The sequence below is a fragment of the Lepisma saccharinum genome, chromosome 26, assembly GCF_977018435.1.
Source record: "Lepisma saccharinum chromosome 26, izLepSacc3.1, whole genome shotgun sequence".
In the NCBI taxonomy this organism is placed as follows: domain Eukaryota; kingdom Metazoa; phylum Arthropoda; class Insecta; order Zygentoma; family Lepismatidae; genus Lepisma; species Lepisma saccharinum.
Genome location: NC_139254.1, coordinates 1,259,406 through 1,280,144, shown reverse-complemented (window position 1 = coordinate 1,280,144; position 20,739 = coordinate 1,259,406). Strand labels below are relative to the sequence as shown.

Genomic DNA, 20,739 nt, shown 5'->3' with positions numbered 1-20,739 from the left:
CATAACGAGGTGTGGCTAGAAAAAAAAAGGATTGATGTTGCTGTCGACAAACGGCAAGCATGTCAAGGATAAGCGTTGCATGGGTGTATAACGTGATATCTTGCCTACCGACTGTGCGATTGCCCAGGGTGTGCAGCGCTCAGTTCTTCTGTAGTTTGTGGACGAAGTGAACCGTACATCTGTGCTCCGTCAGAAAATAAATTAAGTGTGAAAGTGGAACAGCGTATCAATCTGAAGTTTCTTATCAAACTCGCAAAATCCACCACAGAAACTTATGGTTTGTTGAAGGAAGTGTAGAGAGATGTGTGTTTATCACACACTCAAGTATTTGAGTGGTTTCAAAGGTTTAGAGAGGGACGAGAAGTGATTGCGAACGACAAGCATCCTGGATGGTCTTGCACGTCAAAAACGGAATCAAACATTTCAAATGTTGGTGAATTGATTTGAATTGTGTACCCGAAGGTCAAACTGTCAACCAACAATATTTCATTACGATGCTGACGACCCTTCGTGGGCGAGTAAGAAGACGACGACCTGATTTGTGGAAAAGCAAGTCATGGATTCCTCATCAGGACAATGTTTCTGCCTGCACGGCATTGTCAGTCAAGGCTTTATTAGGCAAGTATGGGATCCCAGTGTTAGAACATCCACCCTATTTGCCGGATCTCGCTCCGTGCGACTTTTTTTATTCCCAAAGGTCAAATCAGCACTGAAAGGAACCAGATTTAAGACCGAGAATGTGTGAAAACAAAAGCGACGGAGGTCATGAACATGGTTTCGGAAAATGATTTCCAGCACTGTTTCCAGCAATGGAAGATTCGTATGGAGAGGTGTATTGATAGTGCAGGGGAGTACTTTGAAGCGGATAATGTTCATATGTACAAAATAACCAATAAAAGATTTTGTAGCAACAGTCCAGTTTTTTGCTAGCCGCACCCCGTAGTGCAAGGGACAGGCATCTGAGAATAAAAATGTATATGAAAAACTGTAATCAAATAAATCTTTCATTACGTGAGAGGTTTCTATTTTCTTGTCAAGTATCAAAACTACGCCTGAGCCGATGCCAAAGTATCACTATTGGCGAATACCAGTAGGTTATAGAAAAGGAAAGTTAAAAATTGTACTTACGTATGTGAGTATAGTGCTCTAAAGCCCCTATCACACGGAACTGGATTTCTAGTTGGAATGCCCTAGTTGGCGATGAACTGACTTTCTAGGTAGAAATTATGGCCGCCTGGCTGACTGCTTGACTGGTTTTGAGGAATAGGACATGTTCTAATTGCTACTAACTTCTTCGACTAGATTCTGTGGAACAGCCAATCAGAGCAAAGTTTGGCCATGTGAAGATAATCTGTGAGTTTGCAAAGTAGCCTTTTTTTTTGTCTGTGGTTTCCGAGTGCATACAGCACGAAAGGCATGTTTACAATTAAAAAGGTAAAATATTCTTCCATACGTGTAGAGTAAACGTCGTAAAGTATGTATTTTATCAGCGCCGTTCTTCTTTACCTAAAACCATTTAATACGAAGCGATATTCCTATCGGTTGAATAGTTATCGTATTTTAAAAATGTGATACGTTGTTTACTTCTCGCGCGGCCGCCATTATGGGAACGAAAGACTATCGACAAGTACGGTATAACAAGTACCGTGTGAGGCGAAAACTAGCAAATGGGTAGCCAGTCCAGCGTCAACTAGAGCGTTCCTACTTGAAATCCAGTTCCGTGTGATAGGGGCTTTATTGTAGAACGACGTTTCAGAGATTGACTATCTCTTTCCTCAGGTTCGTATAAAAACTAAGTACTTGGCATAGTACTGCGTCAAAAATGTAATATGAGGATTGTGGTTAAGGGTTGGTTAGGGTACATTTAAAATATTAAGTTTTTGCTATTAGAAGTACGTAAAAACCAAGCCGTTCCCTAATAAAACTTGTACAGTAGACCTATTCACAGGTAAAAAAGTTAAAATTCTAAAAAACCTGCATAAATCACAATGCAACCTGCAGGTTTGGCCTTTCCTACCCAACTGTGCTTATCTATCCACATGAAGGTCAATTCTCAACGAATATTTCCCCTCCCCTTAATTTTCTCGTTTCCCCTTATTACGTCACAAATCCAACGTGAATTCACGTTCCTCTCTTGCAGCTTGCATAACTTCCGGAGTGACGTGGAAACCGATATTGGGTTCAATCTTCCAGGCTTTATCCCATTTTTTGAGGAAATTGATCCACCCTTCTTCCAAATTTCCTTCGTCCCTATTAAGATTACTCTTCCCCCCCCTACAAATACTCGCTGTTTCATACACGTTTCTTCCTAATTTCCTCCCCTCTTTTCTGATTACCTCTTTTTTTGCGATTCTATGCCCACTTTCCAAAATATGTTCTGAGAGACCCGTTTTGGAAACTTTTTCCCTTATGTCCTTTTCATGCTCGCTCCATCTTTTACCCATATTTCGGCCCGTCTGTCCTATGTACTCCTTCCCGCATTGGCATTCTATTCGATAAACCCCCTTCTGTTTTTCCGGTATTTCCCTAGTTGTCTTTCCTTTCTTATAATCGGTGAAGTATTTTTCTACATTCTTTGGTGCTTTCATCCCGCAAACGATTCCAAAATCTCTCGTTATTTTTCCGATTTTTTCCGATACGGATTGATGGTAAGGGATGCCAACGTACTTTACCCTCCTATTTTCGATTTTTTCCCCTTCTTTTTGATCCCCTTCTTTCATAATAATTTTCCGTGCTCTCTCCGCTATCTTATCCATTTCTCTATTTGTGTATCCATTTTTTAATCCTGTTTTTCTTATCCACCGAATTTCGTTGTCTTTTTCTTTTTCATTATTGCATAGTCTACCGGCCCTAATAAAAAAGTTAAGGAATACGTTTTTCTTTGTTATTTCGGGGTGCGCCGATTCCTTGTTAATATATAAGTTCCCCGATAGGGGTTTATGATGTACTCCTGTTCTAATCCTATTCCCTTCTTTCAAGATACTAAGATCCAGGAAATTGATTTTTCCATCGCTTAAGTTTTCCCTAGTGAAGTTTATTCTTTCGTCTTGTTTTTCTAATTCTTCAAAAACCTTGTTCAGTGCTACCCCCTTTCCTATAATCAAGATATCATCAACGTATCTCCCATAATATTTAATACACATTCCTGTTTTTTCCAAAGCTGCCTTCTCAATGAAGTGCATAAAAATGCTCGCTACTATACCCGAAATGGGGTTTCCCATTGCCAAGCCTTCTTTTTGTCTATAAATACTGTCATTGACATAGAAAAAAGTTATATTCCGTTACAAGGTTATACCATCGTACATATTCCCAAGCAGTTAGGATGTCTATTCCTTTTTCTAACAGCCACCTTAGTAAACAATCTCCCGCCCGCCCCCTCGGTACACTTGGGTATAAGTTAACAACATCAAAACTACTTATTGTATCCTCGTCATCAATTTCCAGATTTTCTATACATTCTTTAACTTCTACGGCATTCCTAACGCTATATTGGGTGTTCTCATTTACCTTCCTTATTCTTTTTACCAGCAATTTTGCTAGCCCATATCCAGGATGTTCGTATGTTGGTATAATAGGTCTAAGTGGTATGCCTTGTTTGTGTGTCTTAGGTATTCCAAAAGCAATTGGTATGTTGCCAACTTTAATTTCCTTAATAAGGATTTTCTTTTCGCTTGTGCCCAATGTAATGCTTGTCTCTACCCCTGTCTAGCGAAAAGAAAATCCTTATTAAGGAAATTAAAGTTGGCAACATACCAATTGCTTTTGGAATACCTAAGACACACAAACAAGGCATACCACTTAGACCTATTATACCAACATACGAACATCCTGGATATGGGCTAGCAAAATTGCTGGTAAAAAGAATAAGGAAGGTAAATGAGAACACCCAATATAGCGTTAGGAATGCCGTAGAAGTTAAAGAATGTATAGAAAATCTGGAAATTGATGACGAGGATACAATAAGTAGTTTTGATGTTGTTAACTTATACCCAAGTGTACCGAGGGGGCAGGCGGGAGATTGTTTACTAAGGTGGCTGTTAGAAAAAGGAATAGACATCCTAACTGCTTGGGAATATGTACGATGGTATAACCTTGTAACGGAATATAACTTTTTCTATGTCAATGACAGTATTTATAGACAAAAAAAAAGGCTTGGCAATGGGAAACCCCATTTCGGGTATAGTAGCGAGCATTTTTATGCACTTCATTGAGAAGGCAGCTTTGGAAAAAACAGGAATGTGTATTAAATATTATGGGAGATACGTTGATGATATCTTGATTATAGGAAAGGGGGTAGCACTGAACAAGGTTTTTGAAGAATTAGAAAAACAAGACGAAAGAATAAACTTCACTAGGGAAAACTTAAGCGATGGAAAAATCAATTTCCTGGATCTTAGTATCTTGAAAGAAGGGAATAGGATTAGAACAGGAGTACATCATAAACCCCTATCGGGGAACTTATATATTAACAAGGAATCGGCGCACCCCGAAATAACAAAGAAAAACGTATTCCTTAACCTTTTTATTAGGGCCGGTAGACTATGCAATAATGAAAAAGAAAAAAGACAACGAAATTCGGTGGATAAGAAAAACAGGATTAAAAAATGGATACACAAATAGAGAAATGGATAAGATAGCGGAGAGAGCACGGAAAATTATTATGAAAGAAGGGGATCAAAAAGAAGGGGAAAAAATCGAAAATAGGAGGGTAAAGTACGTTGGCATCCCTTACCATCAATCCGTATCGGAAAAAATCGGAAAAATAACGAGAGATTTTGGAATCGTTTGCGGGATGAAAGCACCAAAGAATGTAGAAAAATACTTCACCGATTATAAGAAAGGAAAGACAACTAGGGAAATACCGGAAAAACAGAAGGGGGTTTATCGAATAGAATGCCAATGCGGGAAGGAGTACATAGGACAGACGGGCCGAAATATGGGTAAAAGATGGAGCGAGCATGAAAAGGACATAAGGGAAAAAGTTCCCAAAACGGGTCTCTCAGAACATATTTTGGAAAGTGGGCATAGAATCGCAAAAAAAGAGGTAATCAGAAAAGAGGGGAGGAAATTAGGAAGAAACGTGTATGAAACAGCGAGTATTTGTAGGGGGGGGGAAGAGTAATCTTAATAGGGACGAAGGAAATTTGGAAGAAGGGTGGATCAATTTCCTCAAAAAATGGGATAAAGCCTGGAAGATTGAACCCAATATCGGTTTCCACGTCACTCCGGAAGTTATGCAAGCTGCAAGAGAGGAACGTGAATTCACGTTGGATTTGTGACGTAATAAGGGGAAACGAGAAAATTAAGGGGAGGGGAAATATTCGTTGAGAATTGACCTTCATGTGGATAGATAAGCACAGTTGGGTAGGAAAGGCCAAACCTGCAGGTTGCATTGTGATTTATGCAGGTTTTTTAGAATTTTAACTTTTTTACCTGTGAATAGGTCTACTGTACAAGTTTTATTAGGGAACGGCTTGGTTTTTACGTACTTCTAATAGCAAAAACTTAATATTTTAAATGTACCCTAACCAACCCTTAACCACAATCCTCATATTACATTTTTGACGCAGTACTATGCCAAGTACTTAGTTTTTATACGAACCTGAGGAAAGAGATAGTCAATCTCTGAAACGTCGTTCTACAATAAGAGCACTATACTCACATACGTAAGTACAATTTTTAACTTTCCTTTTCTATATTCTGGATTTGTGAGTAACACGCGACAAACCTATAAAATGCTATGAATACCAGTAGTATTGATAGGGGAAAGTATCGGCTGGAATTTATTTACCGACATCTGCTGATACTTTTTCGTCATTTTGTTCTTTTGTAGACTCTGCCAAAAATACTGGACAGTACGTTCACGGAATCAAATTATCCTGGAAACTATGTTTTATTTTGCACCAGTTTTGTTTGAAGAGACTGACTTTTGTGCTAACATAACATGTAAATTAATATTCAGATTTAATTCTCAAATATTTTAAAGCAAAACTCCTGTTAAATTGCTGCATAATTAAAGTGGAATACTTCATACTAACAGGGGTCCTCCGTAGCCAAATGGTTAGCACTCTCGCCTTTGGTGCAAGCGGTCCTGGGTTCGATTCATGGTGGGTGTCCCCAAAATTTTGGCACTGACCCAGCATCGTGAGGACAATTGGGAAGCTACTTCAAGAAGTAGCGGGTTCCGGTCACGAAAGCCAGAAAACAGTGGCGATGGGATCCGATGGGCTGACCACGCATCAGCCAATGAAAAGCCGCTCTGGCAGGCCCTGGCCCTTCGAGGGCTGTTACTCCACGGAGTTTTTTTACATACTAATATCAATATTTTTAACAACTTTTAATTAATGCAACTTTCAAGCATCGGTATCTGTGGGAATCGCAGAGAGTATCAGCATCGGAATCAGCTCAGCCATAAACAAAACATTTATGATCATTTAACATACAAGTAAAAAAGATAAAAGGTAAAGTGTTCCCCTGTGCATAGCACCACGCCATGAAGGCGTATAGGGGGTGTGGGGGTAACGCCCCACACTTTCTTGATCCGGTCGTGAGTGGGGGTGATGTGATCAGCATCACGCCCCTGACCGCCTTTACCCCCCAGGGTTTCCCCCAGGTACCCATGTTATTCGACGCTGGGTAGGCGCCGGGGCCGCTTCCACCGTTAGAAAAGTTCCCGGATTTGAACCGGCCGGGGATCGAACCCGGGACCTTGAGCATGGTAGTCAGACGCGTTACCGACTGAGCCACCGCGGCCACTAAAGTGCATTCAATTTAAAAGCGGTATGGAGCACAAATATACAATATACAAAATATACAAGTAAGATTCTTAAAGCAAATGTTGAAAATGATGACCTTATTCTTGAATACATATGTTAACACGTTTTTCCATATTTCTTGCAACATTATGGAGGACATCTACAGTTATACTCCTAATTTCCTCAGTGATGTGGTGCCTCAGCTCTTCTAAGGTGCGTGGATTCTGCCTGTATACTTTTTGCTTCAAAACCCTCCACAAGAAGTAGTCCGAACTTGAAAGATCTGGGGGGATGTAAGGGGTGACCTTCCACGTAGTACACCCAAATGTCAACCTCACTTCCACATAGTACACCCTGGACTGCAGACTAACGAGGCTCTGGCGACTGGCCCCATGGTCAGTATAATTTTGTTTGTATTGTCCTGTTTTTTGTCCTTATGTGTGCTGAGTGCCCCTTTACAGCCTCAGCCTTTAACGAAAGTCAGAACATTTTAATATTTTATGATTTTAGTTGCAACGATAGAGTTGTTATTTGTAACGATAAGGGACTGGACCCCGTATAATGTGACGGGTGCAAAATAGCCTTAGTGCTGACGCACCCACAATTTTAAATTCAAATTCAAATTCAAATTGAAAGATCTGGGGATCTGGCGGGCCACAGTCCCTTTGAAATAATCCTGTGTCCAAATAAATCTCTTAACATGGCCATAGTCTCATTAGAAGTATGCGGAGTTGCGCCGTCCTGCTGAAACCAGCACCGACGTTCATCTGGTTCCAACATTGTAACAAACTGCATTATAATGTTTTGGTAAATTTCACTATCTATTGTGTTTTAAAAAATATGGGCCCTACCACTCGCCGCCTGGATATGGCACACCAGATACCAACTTTCTGAGGGTGGAGGGGGGGACTCCACGAAAAGATGGGGATTTTCAGAGCTCCATGTTCGATAATTTTGCGAAGACACGTAACCATTGAGGTGAAACCATGCTTCATCGGAAAAGAACACGTAGTCCAACACAGTGATGTCATTCCCAATGAAGTCCGAAAAACTTGAATTCGATGTGGATATAATTTCAACATTTTCCTCACTGCTGTATGGGCTGATCCTACGGACATTTGCGTCTCCTGGCTTAGGCGTCGTAAAGGTTTGTGGGGAGATCTTGTCATTATTTCATTAACATTAGTCACTGCCTCTTGTGTTAGTACAGTCCTCCTACGTCGGTGTTTCACGTTACATACAGACCCTGTTTCACGGAATTTATTGACCATTTTCTGAATTGAACTTACAGTCGGAGCACTCTTACCGAACATTTCCCTGAATTTACTGCAGCTTTTTTTGAATGAATTTGTTCTGAAATATTGTTCAATAATAATCGCACGTTCCTGAACACTAAATGGCATCGTAGAGGGCAATTTCTCACTCACTCAACTCAACGAAGATCAAACACAACCCAGCAGTACAGCGGAACACCTGCAACTGACAATGCATCCATCCCCTCCCTCCCTCCTCGTCACCTCCCCTTCCCTCTCTTCCGCTACAATAAACTTTTCCTGTAACAGTGGGCATAACGGAACAGACGGAACATAACGGACGACAACAACAAAAACAGGACTCAAATATACCTTACGTACTGCTTTTAAATTGAACGCACTGTATAACAGTATTCTCTAATGGGGCATACATTAAATGACAAAATGACCTATGCAACCAGTGCAGCGGCGTATACTCTGGGTCACCTAGGTAATCGGAGATGACCCGGCTATAATTTTTTAAAAAGTTGTTTTTTTATTTCTTCACAATATTCTTCCGAACCAATCTTTGTCACATATTTCTTTGCTTCCAGCGCGAAAATGTTTTCAACCGTTTGCCGCGGAATGTCCGTGAGGCTTTTTCTCCAGCTGGTGGAATCTGGTGACGTCATGGTGAGATTCCACCGGCTCCCTTTAAATCCCTTACGGGAGGGGTAGGAAACACTGCTTCTCAGGCGCGGTTATTCCGTGGCAAGGGTAAGCTCCTTCTGGAGAGAGTCCATCGGTCGCACTCTCCACCCCAGAGCCTTTGCCGTTCCCTCGGCTGGCAGTGGCGCCCTCTTCTGCCATTCTTCCCCGATGGCCTTTGTATCGTAGGAGCTGTGTTGTTTACGACAGGGAAATTTCTCGGGAAAAAAAAACAGAATTCTGGGTTCACAAATTGCGTACTGAAAAAGAAAGTAGAGAAAATACATCTGAAAATGCGCGAGAAACAGGGAAATCTGAACAACATTTGCGAACCAATTCTATGTTAATTCTCATTTTACATTTGCTTCTGTCTTACTGATCTCTGCTATTTCAACAGATATTGTAAAAGGAAAAAAAACTTTAATATTGAAAATGAAGGTAATTAAATAAATTAAAATTTGAACTAGAAATTCAACAAATTACACCGACCTCCGTTGCGGAGTGTTAGCACAGCTCCCTACGACGCCAGAGCTACAGGGTTCGAATACAGGCCTGGGTGTTCTTGGTAAATGTCCCTTCATCAATGTCATATCATCACTCGTAGTGATTAACCAAAAGTGGCAGAAAAGCAACCTCAAATAACAATTTAATCAATCGATTAATGAAGTAATTAAACTATATGCTTACTTTTTTCATTTTTGTATTTTAAGATGCGTGATTACTTTCTTTGTAGCCTTCAAAACCAGTACTTCTTTCACAGAAATGAATAATTTTTAAAAGGGAAAGCTATCAGAAATAAATTATATATATATACGTACACATAAATTAGTTAATTTAAGTTGTTTTTCCCCCGCTTTAGATTAATAATGATCATAAAGATAAAAGATGTATGAATAAAATATATAAACAAAAAAAGCAATGATTCCAACTTATAAAACCTTGCGCATCGCAGGGAATTTAAAGCTGGGAAAGGGAATTTTTCAGCATCCATAGGGAATTTAATTCTGAGTCAAGAAGTAAGGAACCACAATAGAAGATTGGCGCAGGGAATTGAATGCGTGTTGTAGGTGGCTTTGTGCTGTTCTTCCTATTAGCGATTCGAAAATGTAATATTTGTTTAGCTGTTAGTGGTTTGTATTCGTGCTAGTGCTGTGTTTACTGAAGTTAAAAGCAATGGATATAATACAATATTTGCGTGTGAAAATATTTGGAACGGGATCTTTTCCGGAGAAATTGGAAATAGTTAATGTAGGTAGGCCAGTAACATCTCTTGTACACAGGTCTTGAACTTAAACTTCCATGTATACAAACAAAAATCGGGAATGCACGAGTAACTGGACACTGGGGTAACTTGAATTTTAGACTTCAATTAATATTGACGGTTTTTATTTCACTACCGCATTCCTTTCATATTCGTTGTTACAGGTTTTTTCTTATAGATTTATTATATTTTCTTGTTTTATTATTTGAAATTCTAAACGTAGATTAACTGCAAGTGCAATCACAACCAGGCGCGTGCCCAGGATTTTCGTAAGGGGGGGGTTATGAATCCAATACATTTTCCAGTTCACAGGTCAAATTTCTTGTAATAAATTAGATAATTAATATACTTGGATTTTACCCCAATGAACGCAATCAATGTATTTGCTATGGATGCTTCATGTTTTTATTGCATCATATAAAAGCACCTGCTTGAATATTTCCAAATTATTAATATTTTATATTTAATTGCTCAAATATAATTTTTAAACAAAAAATGTACACTCAACATTGTAACAACATTAAAGAGATTAAGACTACTTGATGTCTTAAAGACAGTAATAAATAAGGTACCACAGTTCAACAATTTAAATTCTGAAATTTAGGCATCGAGGTTTCTGTGCGAGTTCTGACAATATGTCGTCACAAGTAACTTTTATATCCCAGTGAATGTTCAGAGCAGCTAACCCATTTAATCTTTCTTCGCAAATGGTATTTCGAAGATAGGTCTTCAACGCCTCAAAGTTGAGAATGATTTATCATTTGATGTTGTTGTTACCGGGATTGTACATAATATGCGCAAACGTGTGTTTACCCAGGGAAATATTACTTCAATGCATATATCAATTGCTTCAAGAGCATTTACTGGACGTCTTTGCATTGCTGCAAGATGACGATACCACAGTTTCATTTCAGTGTGAGCGTCGTCGCCTTGTAATCAAGGTGTTCCAGGTTCAATACCCACCCGGTGGAGGCTAATAGTGGTTCGGGTCTCACTTTAAACTTTAGGCCCAGTCCCTATTAGCCTTACTGTGCATAAAGTGGATTTAAAACATCAATTCAATCAACATTGTACTTGTTGTGGAGATGGATTTGCTAAATATTGTGTACATTTTTGGCATTGTATTATTATATTATTGGTCAAAACATTTGTTTGACAGTCGATAAACAAATACGAACCCCTTCAGTAATTAACATTTTCTACTACAGTGTCATTAATGTGTCATATTCATTTTCATATTAGGTCTATGGAGAGGAATTGTGTATAATGTTAACGTTATGGAACTGCGAAACCAACTGTTGAAGGGGCCACTCCCCCCTTCCCCTCCGAAGCCCAGTACCGCACCACAGGATCTGTCACTGAGCCCGACAAAATCTTGCCAGACAGTGCTCGAAATAGAAATTCGTAGCCGAAAAGGGAGGGGATATTTGATCGATTTTGGAAATACGATGGGGTACATCCTTGTATGGATCAACATGGAGACAATACAGTAGGTGGAGGATGCTCAATATGAAAATTATTCTAATTGGGGGTATGATTTGTGAAACTTTCTTAACTGGAGGCAGCATCACCTACTTCGACCACTGATGCCAGAAAAGATGCTTTCAGAAAATGAATTTATTACTGCACACGTATATTACTTATTGTATTTGTTGCGTTTGTATAAGAGAAATATTCAGAAGATTTGTAAGGAATATTTACAGTTAATAGGATGCCTATCTAGTCTATCCCGTGTCGTAATACAAATTTTATCCCTTTCCTACAAAATAATAAAACTGATTTTATAATGTGGTTGCATACATATACACTGTATAGTAGCACCAAGCTTTCTGGGACCTCGGAAAATACGTGAACCACAGGCTTCCCCGTTACTTTAACTAGCGACACTAGTGCCACTGCTCCGATGCCAGGGTTTCAAATGCCTTGGTGGATCTATCGTTTTTCGAGGGTTCGTGAACAAAACAAAAATAAATGATTGTAAAGTCCATTTTATATTCAGATACGTTAATCGGGACTGGACTTAAAGTTTAAATCGGGATACGTACCACTGTGCAATGCACCTTCACAGGGGATCAAACCCAGGACCTCTTTGATTACACCACCATCGGTGAGGCCCCTGAAATCATTGAGGGAACTTGTTCATCCTCATGTTCTCTCGCCCTGCGAAAGTTTATTGGTGATATAGGGTGACATCCTACACACGTCTTCCAGACATACACACGCGGGTACCCCCCTCCCCTGCACACACACGATTGTATGCTTACAGCACATGCTGTGCCCTCCCAGAAAAACAATTCTAAATCCGTCTATGGATATATCTGCTATCAAATAATGAACGTCACTTACCTCGACAGTTCCTTGACATAATGTTGCAACAAGGTTTGCAATATCTTCTGTTATGCCTTCTTGTTGAATATCAAGAGTCTGAAAGTTCGCACGTTTCACTCTCGCAATTCGGATGGAATTCCTCTGAACTTAAATCGACCTTTTCTGACGTTCTATTTGTGGAAGGTGAAGCTTCAACTTCCATTTTTTGTTTCTTTTTTAAATAATCTAATACGTATTTCTCCTCTTTTCTCTATCCATCTTTAGTTCCACGTCAAAAATCTATTACACACGCAGAAACGTAACACACAACACAACCACTTCAACTTGCTACCTTGCAGACTGCAACTCGCTACAACCCCAGAGAACACCAGGACTTGGGACAAAGATACCGGGCGGTCGAATGTCTGAAACATGCATCCAACTTGGTCCAGCTCAAATTACGTCACCAGTGTTGACAGCAACCAGTAGTGTCAGTAGTGTTGGCAACTGCTTAATTATTTACGCACAAATTCAAGTGAGATCTTTCACACATGTTACAAGAAAATTCAATAAACTGAAGGCTGGAAATTGGTTGAGAAAAAAATATCTAATTTGTAAAGAGCACAAGAGTAAAACGTATAATATTTTGGCACATTAATTGCTTTTATTTTGTTTATGAAACTGACTGGGCCAGTTGCGCTATATAACGCATCCCTCCCTCCCTCCCGGCATGCTATTGTACAAAACATCGCTTGCCTCCTTCGTAAAACCATGCCTCGCTACTGCCTGCAACAATTATTATTATTATTATAATTATTGATATTTTGAAATAAATATGCATCCAGGTGCGAAATAAGATTTTGACTTACTTTGCCTACTAATTGTAGTGATTCAAATCTAACAGAACTTTGCTCTGCTGGCATAAATGGTATAAGAAGGGGAAAGAAAGAAAAGGGAAGTTAGCAGCACTGTCGTAACAGGAAAGGGAGGGTCATTCTCCTAAGAGGGTCATCGTGGGTGAAAGAAAGGGGAGGAGGGATTCCTTCAGTTCGCATTCCAAGGGTTGCGGCTCTTTTCTTGACCATACTGAGAAGGAAATTCTACTTCCTTTTCAGTGACTAAGGAATGAATGAATGCTTGTGCATTGCTGTAACTCAACTCCAATATTATCAAAAGTAATACATTTCTAATTGCCAAATGTAAACATTTTACAATATTGGCGATTTATGAAATAAAATGTATTTCTGCTTTGAATTTTTTTAAATGACGAAACCAATGGGGGGGGTTTTAACCCCCACCAACCCCCCCCTGGGCACGCCACTGATCACAACAATTATTCGACAGTGGTCGCAACAATAAGGTAACATTTTTATCACATATATTCATAAATCCTGTATGGATGTTGAGGTAAATTTGCAGGGAGACTTGAGGAGTGGGTGGATGAATCAAGTGTCGGAGATTACCCACTAGTTAAAACCAGGATACGCCACTGAACCAGTGCAATATACTCGTATTTGGTGGTGCAAAAGTATCCCTTCTGTAGCAAATAGGTTTCAAGGCACTTTTTTCTGCACACGATTTAAAAATTCTATTGTACTCTATTTTCCATCTTTCGAAATACATTCAGTTAGTGACTAAGGTTACCTACAATTATTACTCACCTGACGAACATCATTACTAGGAATAACCTTGTATATCCTATTAAAACTAGGACAATTGCTGAACGGATTTCCGAAGTGGCCAAATGTCTCAAAGCGAAGTCCATTGTTGGGAACGTCTGAAAAGTACTTTTCCACCCATTCCTGAAGCGTGTCAAGATCTTGGCATGCTTGGACTGTAAGCGTCATGTAGTGTGAGGAATAGTGTCGCTCTCTGAACTCGTGCACACGTTTATACAGTTCCTTTTCGCTCACGTCATCCTGCAGCGTCTTTTTATTTCCCCAGCGAAACTTGTTGATTGGATGGCTCTTTTCTGCTATGCTGCAGAGAACTTGGTCCAGTTTTGTTCCATCAGATGTTAAAGCCATTTCGTATTCTGTCAAGCAAAGAAATTTTGTATAGTATATGTATTATAACCAGGGCCAGGATTTTGATGACTTAAAAATATCAGAAAAAAATTATCTATAAAATGACCTAAAAATATCAATAAAATGACCTAAAAATATCAATAAAATGACCTAAAAATATCAATAAAATGACATAAAAAATGACTTGAAAATGTTGTCTTTATTTCAGGGTATGACAGTTCGTACGGTACAGTTCTTACTTCTGTAACATTAGAATTACAAGGTGTACGCGTATGTGAAATTTAGGTATAAAAATCTGTCAAAATCTTATTTTATTCAGAATTATTGCAGTAGGTAATGAGGCAACGCATTTTCGGAACATCTCTGAGGTGTTCTTATGCGCAAGTTGAAAGCGAGTCGCACAGAAACCGAATCAGCTGGTGAGGGAGTTGCAACGCGCGACTGTTGGCGCGTGTTTACAATTCTCAAGCAGCGTTGCAAGTGAACAAAAAAACAGTGGGCCACAATGACTCAATGCAGAATTGTAGAACAACAAAAGCTCACTAGCGAAAACAATACAATAAGCTTACCTTATGTGTTGTAAATACTGCAAATACGATCAAATGAAGAAACCAATGATTTATTCCAGGTCTTCTATGCCGTCAAGTTCAGAACCTGAATCGGACATTTCGCAACAAGAATCTTCTGCACTCGACAATGAATCGTCCGCACTGCTGCTACTGTCGCCAACCCTGAAAGCCAGACGCTCTATTTCTGGTTCCAGCAAACCCTCCGTCCGAATGTATTGTTCCTCAGTTTTTCTAACATTGCTGCAACATGACTCCAATTCCTCCTCTCCAATCACCGAAAACGCTTCCTTACAAAGTTCCCACACATCATTTAATTTGAAAGTCACATTGCGATTTGCAACCCATTGTTTAGAAATGCCCCAAATTTTCTCTATAGCATTTAATTCGGGATGATATGCAGGCAAGCGAAGGACTGTGTGGCCATGTTCATTCATCAGTTCATCTAAAATGTAGGATTTCATCTTCGGTTTGTGCAGTTTTATAAGGCTGTATAGTTCAGGCTTGAACATATCGTCCGTAAATGGTATATTGTTTTTTAATAGCCACTCTTGCATTTCCTTTTTCTTGGTGTTAGACGAAGGGCATCTTTCTTTCTGAATATTGTGGTAGGATGCGTTGTCGATTACGAAGACGGAATTTGAGGGTAAATTTGGAATGACCATTTCTCTTATCCACCGCATGTAATTGCTGGAATTCATCTCCGAGTGGTAGTCTCCAGTTTTCTGATTGGATTTAAATATCAGAAGGGCGTTAGGGATGAACCCCTTGTCGCTGCCTGCATGGACAATAATGAGACGTTGCCCTTTGGATATTGGAGATTTCAGGCCCTCGAGACTATCGTCTCACCATGTTTTAGTGGTTGTGTGGGAACTATGAATGTATGTTTCATCGGTGTATACAATAGGACGGCCTTCCCGACGATATCTACTGATGGCCCGTAAATAAGCAATCCTTGCATTCCGAATGTCATTCCTCTCAATAAGCACACGTCTATTAGTTTCCACTTTCTTCCACCTAAACCCAAGTTTTTTGAAGATCTTCAATAAACTGGTTGCCTGCCCTTTATATCCGATGGTTTTCCTTAATTTTGCAAGCACAGATTTTACTGTTGGGACTTGCCTGTCTACGGTGTAAAATTCATTAATTGTTCTCCGAACAACGCACATGTCAAAATCATCTATATCTGTACACGGCCGCGGACGATTTTTATTTCTACGGGGCGTACTGTATGATGACGATGATCCAGCACGAACCGCCGAACTTTCCTTCTTAATTGATTTTACCGTACTTAAGGATACACCTGTCTTGGTTTGAGTTGGTGTTTTTTAAGTCCACTTTATGCACAGTAAGGCTAATCGGGACTGGACCTACAGTTTAAAGTGGGATCCGAACCACTTGTGCCTCCACCGGGTATCGAACCCGGGACCCCTCGATTACAAGGCAATGACGCTACCACTGCGCCATGGGGGAAAAGATACACCTGTCACAGCACAAACACGGTCAATGACTTTTTTAAGAGGCAACTTTAAATCATTTTGGTCAGCCTCTTCTTGCATGAATTGCAAGACGTTTGCCACAACTTCACGCGTTTGTACCCTAAGCGTTCTACGATAAACTTTGGAATGAACAGGAGGCATATTTTATGTGAGGAACACACTACGAAATCGCACGCTCAAGTCTAGAAACCAGATCCTCGCACCTCGGTAACACTTTCACGAATGATTTCTGAGCATGTCGTTCTGCGCAACCTGCTACGCCGTCAGAAGGAAGAAGACCATTTTAGGCTCGCTGACTAGCGAAGCGACAGAACTCAGAGATGTTCCGAAAACGCGTTGCCTCTAATGTCGCACAGCATGTTGCTTCGTTCCTACAATTGTGTGGCGATAGAATTCATTTTATTATTACAAACATCAAGGCGATAAATGTCAGTTCCTGGCTAAAAATCAGTGAGTGAAACATAATGCAATTATGGCAAATTACGTTTTTTTTGCAATTATGTCAGAAAAAAAAGACCCGAGAAAGATCTAAAACGTGAAAAATGACCAAAAATGACGTAAAACTTGAAAAGTAGAAAATATGACGTAAAAATGCACAATAAAATTCACATTTTTATAACCAGAAGTTCGTATTCAGGATTTTAATACCTAAGAGCAATGCATACTACATAAGAAAAAAAGATGCCGTCATCAAAATCCAGGCCCTGATAACAACACACATGTATATACAAATACAAATATGAAAACACATGTACTACCTTCAGGGCTTCTTCACATTTTGCAAAACCAAATTCCCTAACTTTTCCAGATAATTTTCAACAAGGACATCTGCAGGCTTTTTCGTGGGGAAGGAGGAGAGTAGAATCCCCCCTTTCAAGGAATGATTAAGATGTTCGGTGTTATTGCATTCACAAAAAATAAGGTCTTTGCATACGGGGCATACAAAATATAACATTTGGGTGTTGATTTCAGTTGCATTGCCTTGCATTTTAAAAAAAGCTAAAGCTAATCAAGAATAGATAGTGTAATTTTTCAAATTCAGCACCTGAAAATGTATTTTAAAACGACCACTTTTTCATTTACAAGTTGCATTGTGGAACTATGTAATTTGGCAAAATATCGGGAGTGCTGGCCCATTCCTGCCTATGCCAATGGTCACCACTGCACCAAAAAATTGTCACAAGGTGTGTGTAATGTAGTATGGATGCTTGAATGCTATTTCATTCGTGCGACGCATACCACTATCCACAGCTTTGATTTCCCTCGATATAGCATCCTCCTTCATCAGGGGAGATATGAAGAATTGAGCTAGCTTATCCAGGCCCTCTTCAAAGTTCTTCTGCTGCATCGAGAAGTAGAATATAGTAATTTCCCTCTCTGTTGTGGCATTGAACGTACCACCATTCTTCTGGAAGTAGAAAAAAATAATCCTATGAAACGTGAAGGCAGTAAAATACTAGTGTTTGTTCTTAATGATTGAGATTTGAGAATTTGTTGTGTGAAATTGGTGTCCTTGTTAAGAAGGTAAAAGAAACTAACGAAGGACTAAATTTAAATGGTCTGACTCACCTGTTAGCATATGCAGATGATGTAGACTTACTGGGGGATGATGTAAATACAATTAAGAATAATGCTAAAATATTTTTCAAAGCAGCTTAAGAGATAGGTTTGGAAGTTAGCAAAGAGAAAACTAAATATATGCTTACAGGCCGAAATCAAGTGTCGGGTAATAATCAAAATCTAATTATTGATAACAACTTGTTTGAACCAGTTTCCAAATTCAAGTACTTAGGAGTAATACTAACAAATGAAAATTATATTAAAGAGGAAATAAAAAGCAGGCTTAATTCAGAAAATGCAAGTTACTTTTCTCATCATAAACTTTTGTCTTCTCGTTTAATATCTCAGAAACTAAAAGTTAAAATATACAAAACAGTAACTTTGCCTGTAATATTATATGGATGTGAAACTTGATCCCTTCCATTGAAAGAGGAACATAATTTGAAAATAAGATCCTTAGGAAAATATTTGGGCCTAAAAGGGATGAGGCAACAGGTGAGTGGAGAAGGTTACATAATTTAGAAGTACATAATTTGTATTCATGTCCAGATATTATTAGAATCATTAAATCAAGAAGACTTAGGCGGGCAGGCCATGTGGCATGAATGGGAGAGGAAAAAAGAGTTTACAGGATTCTTGTTTGCCACGTTCTATTTGACACGAGCCAGCTTAGCTCTGGGTAGAAACAAAATATACCTAAGGCTATTAGGATTGAGTAATAACGTTTATACTTGAAAGAAAACACAAGGTTTACCCACTACGGAAGGTCTAAACCAAAAATATATTCTGGAAAAACATCTATACAATTTATATGGTGAATAGTATTCTTTTTATTATACAATTTCCTTTAATTGTTATTAAGTTTATCGTTCTTCTTCTCACATTCCACAGGCTTCTACTTTATTTTACTTATTGACTCACTCTGGATCCTGGTGATCTTATTGGCTGGAGCTTTGGCTGGAGTCCCATGTCCCTGTATCACAAGAAAGCACCAATCTCTATAGGGATGTGGGACTCCAGCTCAGTCACGCCTGGAACTCACTCCTCCGTAAAAACAAAGCTCCAGCCAATAAGAACACCAGGATCCAGAGTGAGTCAATAAGAAGACAAGAGTCCAAACTTTGTCACATAATAGTCATATATTTAACCCTACAGTGGTTTCCATTTCTATATTCCCTGATTATAAGAGCAATGCATGCGCTCGAAACGTTGGAAGCCAACATCGACTTAACCTGGCTGGTAACCCGAGAACACTTGTTCGAATCCTGTCGCCAGGAAAGCTACCATACCTTCCTTTTCAAGGAACGAATGTACATAACATTTTATTCACTATTTACTGTCATAAACACCACATTATGTTAAATTCAATCCCAGATGGCTAAATGGTTATTTATAAAAACATTTGGTCTGATGATAGGAATGAGAAGTTGATGCAGTTTTTGTTTTAAGTCCACTTTATGCACAGAAAGGCTAATCGAGACTGGACCTACAGTTTAAAGTGGGATCCAAACCACTATGTGCCTCCAATATACTCTATGTGATCAAAAGTATCCGGACACACCACGAAACGTGTGTTTATCATAGAGGGCGACACAGTACTGCCATTTACCATGTGGAACACATAGTCAGCGAACTCAGTAGTCTGCAGACAGTGTGAGACAGCAGTATGGGATGGTCTGAGGAACTCACAGACTTTCAACGTGGTCAGTTGGTTGGGTGCCACTTGTGTAGGAAGTCTGTGTGTGAGATTTCCACCCTCCTAAACATCCCTCTGTCCACTGTTTCCGATGTTGTAGTGAAGGGATGTGTACAACCCAAAAGCGTGCAGGCCAACCTCCCATGTTGACCTCCAGAGACCATCGAGTGTTGAAGAGGGTCATACAGCATTATCGTCAATCATCCATCGCCACCAGCACACAGAGATTCCGAACTGCATCAGGATCTACTCCAAGTACCATGACTGTTTGGCGCAAGGTGCGGCAACTTGGTTTCCATGGCCGAGCAGCTGCCCATAAGTCAAACATCACACAGACAAATGCCAAACGCCACCTCATGTGGTGCAAGGAGGGTCGAAACTGGACCATAGAACAGTGAAAAACCATTTTGTGGAGTGATGAATCACAGTACACAATGTGGCGATCCGATGGTAGGGTGTGGGTGTGGCGAATGCCTGGTGAACGACACCTACCAGCCTGTATAGTGCTGACAGTGAAATTCGGAGGTGGCGGGGTTACAGTCTGATCATGTTTCTCCTCGAGGGAACTTGGCCCCCTTGTTGCTTTACATGGCAATGTCACGGCACAAGCTTACGTTGACATTTTAACAGCTTTCATGCTGCCTACCATCGAAGACCAGTTCGAAGACGACCATTATGTCTTTCAACACAACCGAGCACCCGTCCATACTGCAGGGCTTGTGGGGGAGTGGTTTGACGACAACAATGTCCCACTAATGGACTGGCCTGCGCAGAATCCTGATTTGAATCCCATAGAACATCTCTGGGATGTTTTGGAAAGTCGACTGCATGCTAGACCACACCGATCCTCATCAATACCTCTTCTCATTTTGGCGAGGAATGGGCTGCCATTCCTCAGGAAACCTTCCGGCACCTGATTGAAAGTATGCCTGTGAGAGTGAACACTGTCATCAAGGCTAAGGGTGGGCCAACACTGTATTGACAGCCAGTGTTCCCGATGGAGGGTTGCCCAAACTTGTACTTTATTTTCAGGTGGGTGTCCGGATACTTCTGATCACATAGAGTATATATATTTAGTTAAAATATGTCACTGCATGCAATAGGAAAGGATGTGCTGTTTGCAGTACA

The 20,739-nt window shown here is 39.9% G+C and overlaps 1 protein-coding gene across 1 annotated transcript in view; it reads right to left on the bottom strand.

The window, feature by feature from the left end:
* LOC145979354 (nardilysin-like) overlaps nucleotides 1-20,739 on the bottom strand; it is a 90,723-nt gene that overhangs the window by 52,296 nt on the left and 17,688 nt on the right. Inside the window, exons 5-6 of the mRNA XM_083112217.1 lie at nucleotides 17,595-17,763; nucleotides 13,925-14,298 (exon numbers count right to left, since the gene is read on the bottom strand). Coding sequence (XP_082968343.1) covers nucleotides 13,925-14,298; nucleotides 17,595-17,763 — 543 coding nt within the window. The remainder of the gene's footprint in view (nucleotides 1-13,924; nucleotides 14,299-17,594; nucleotides 17,764-20,739) is intronic.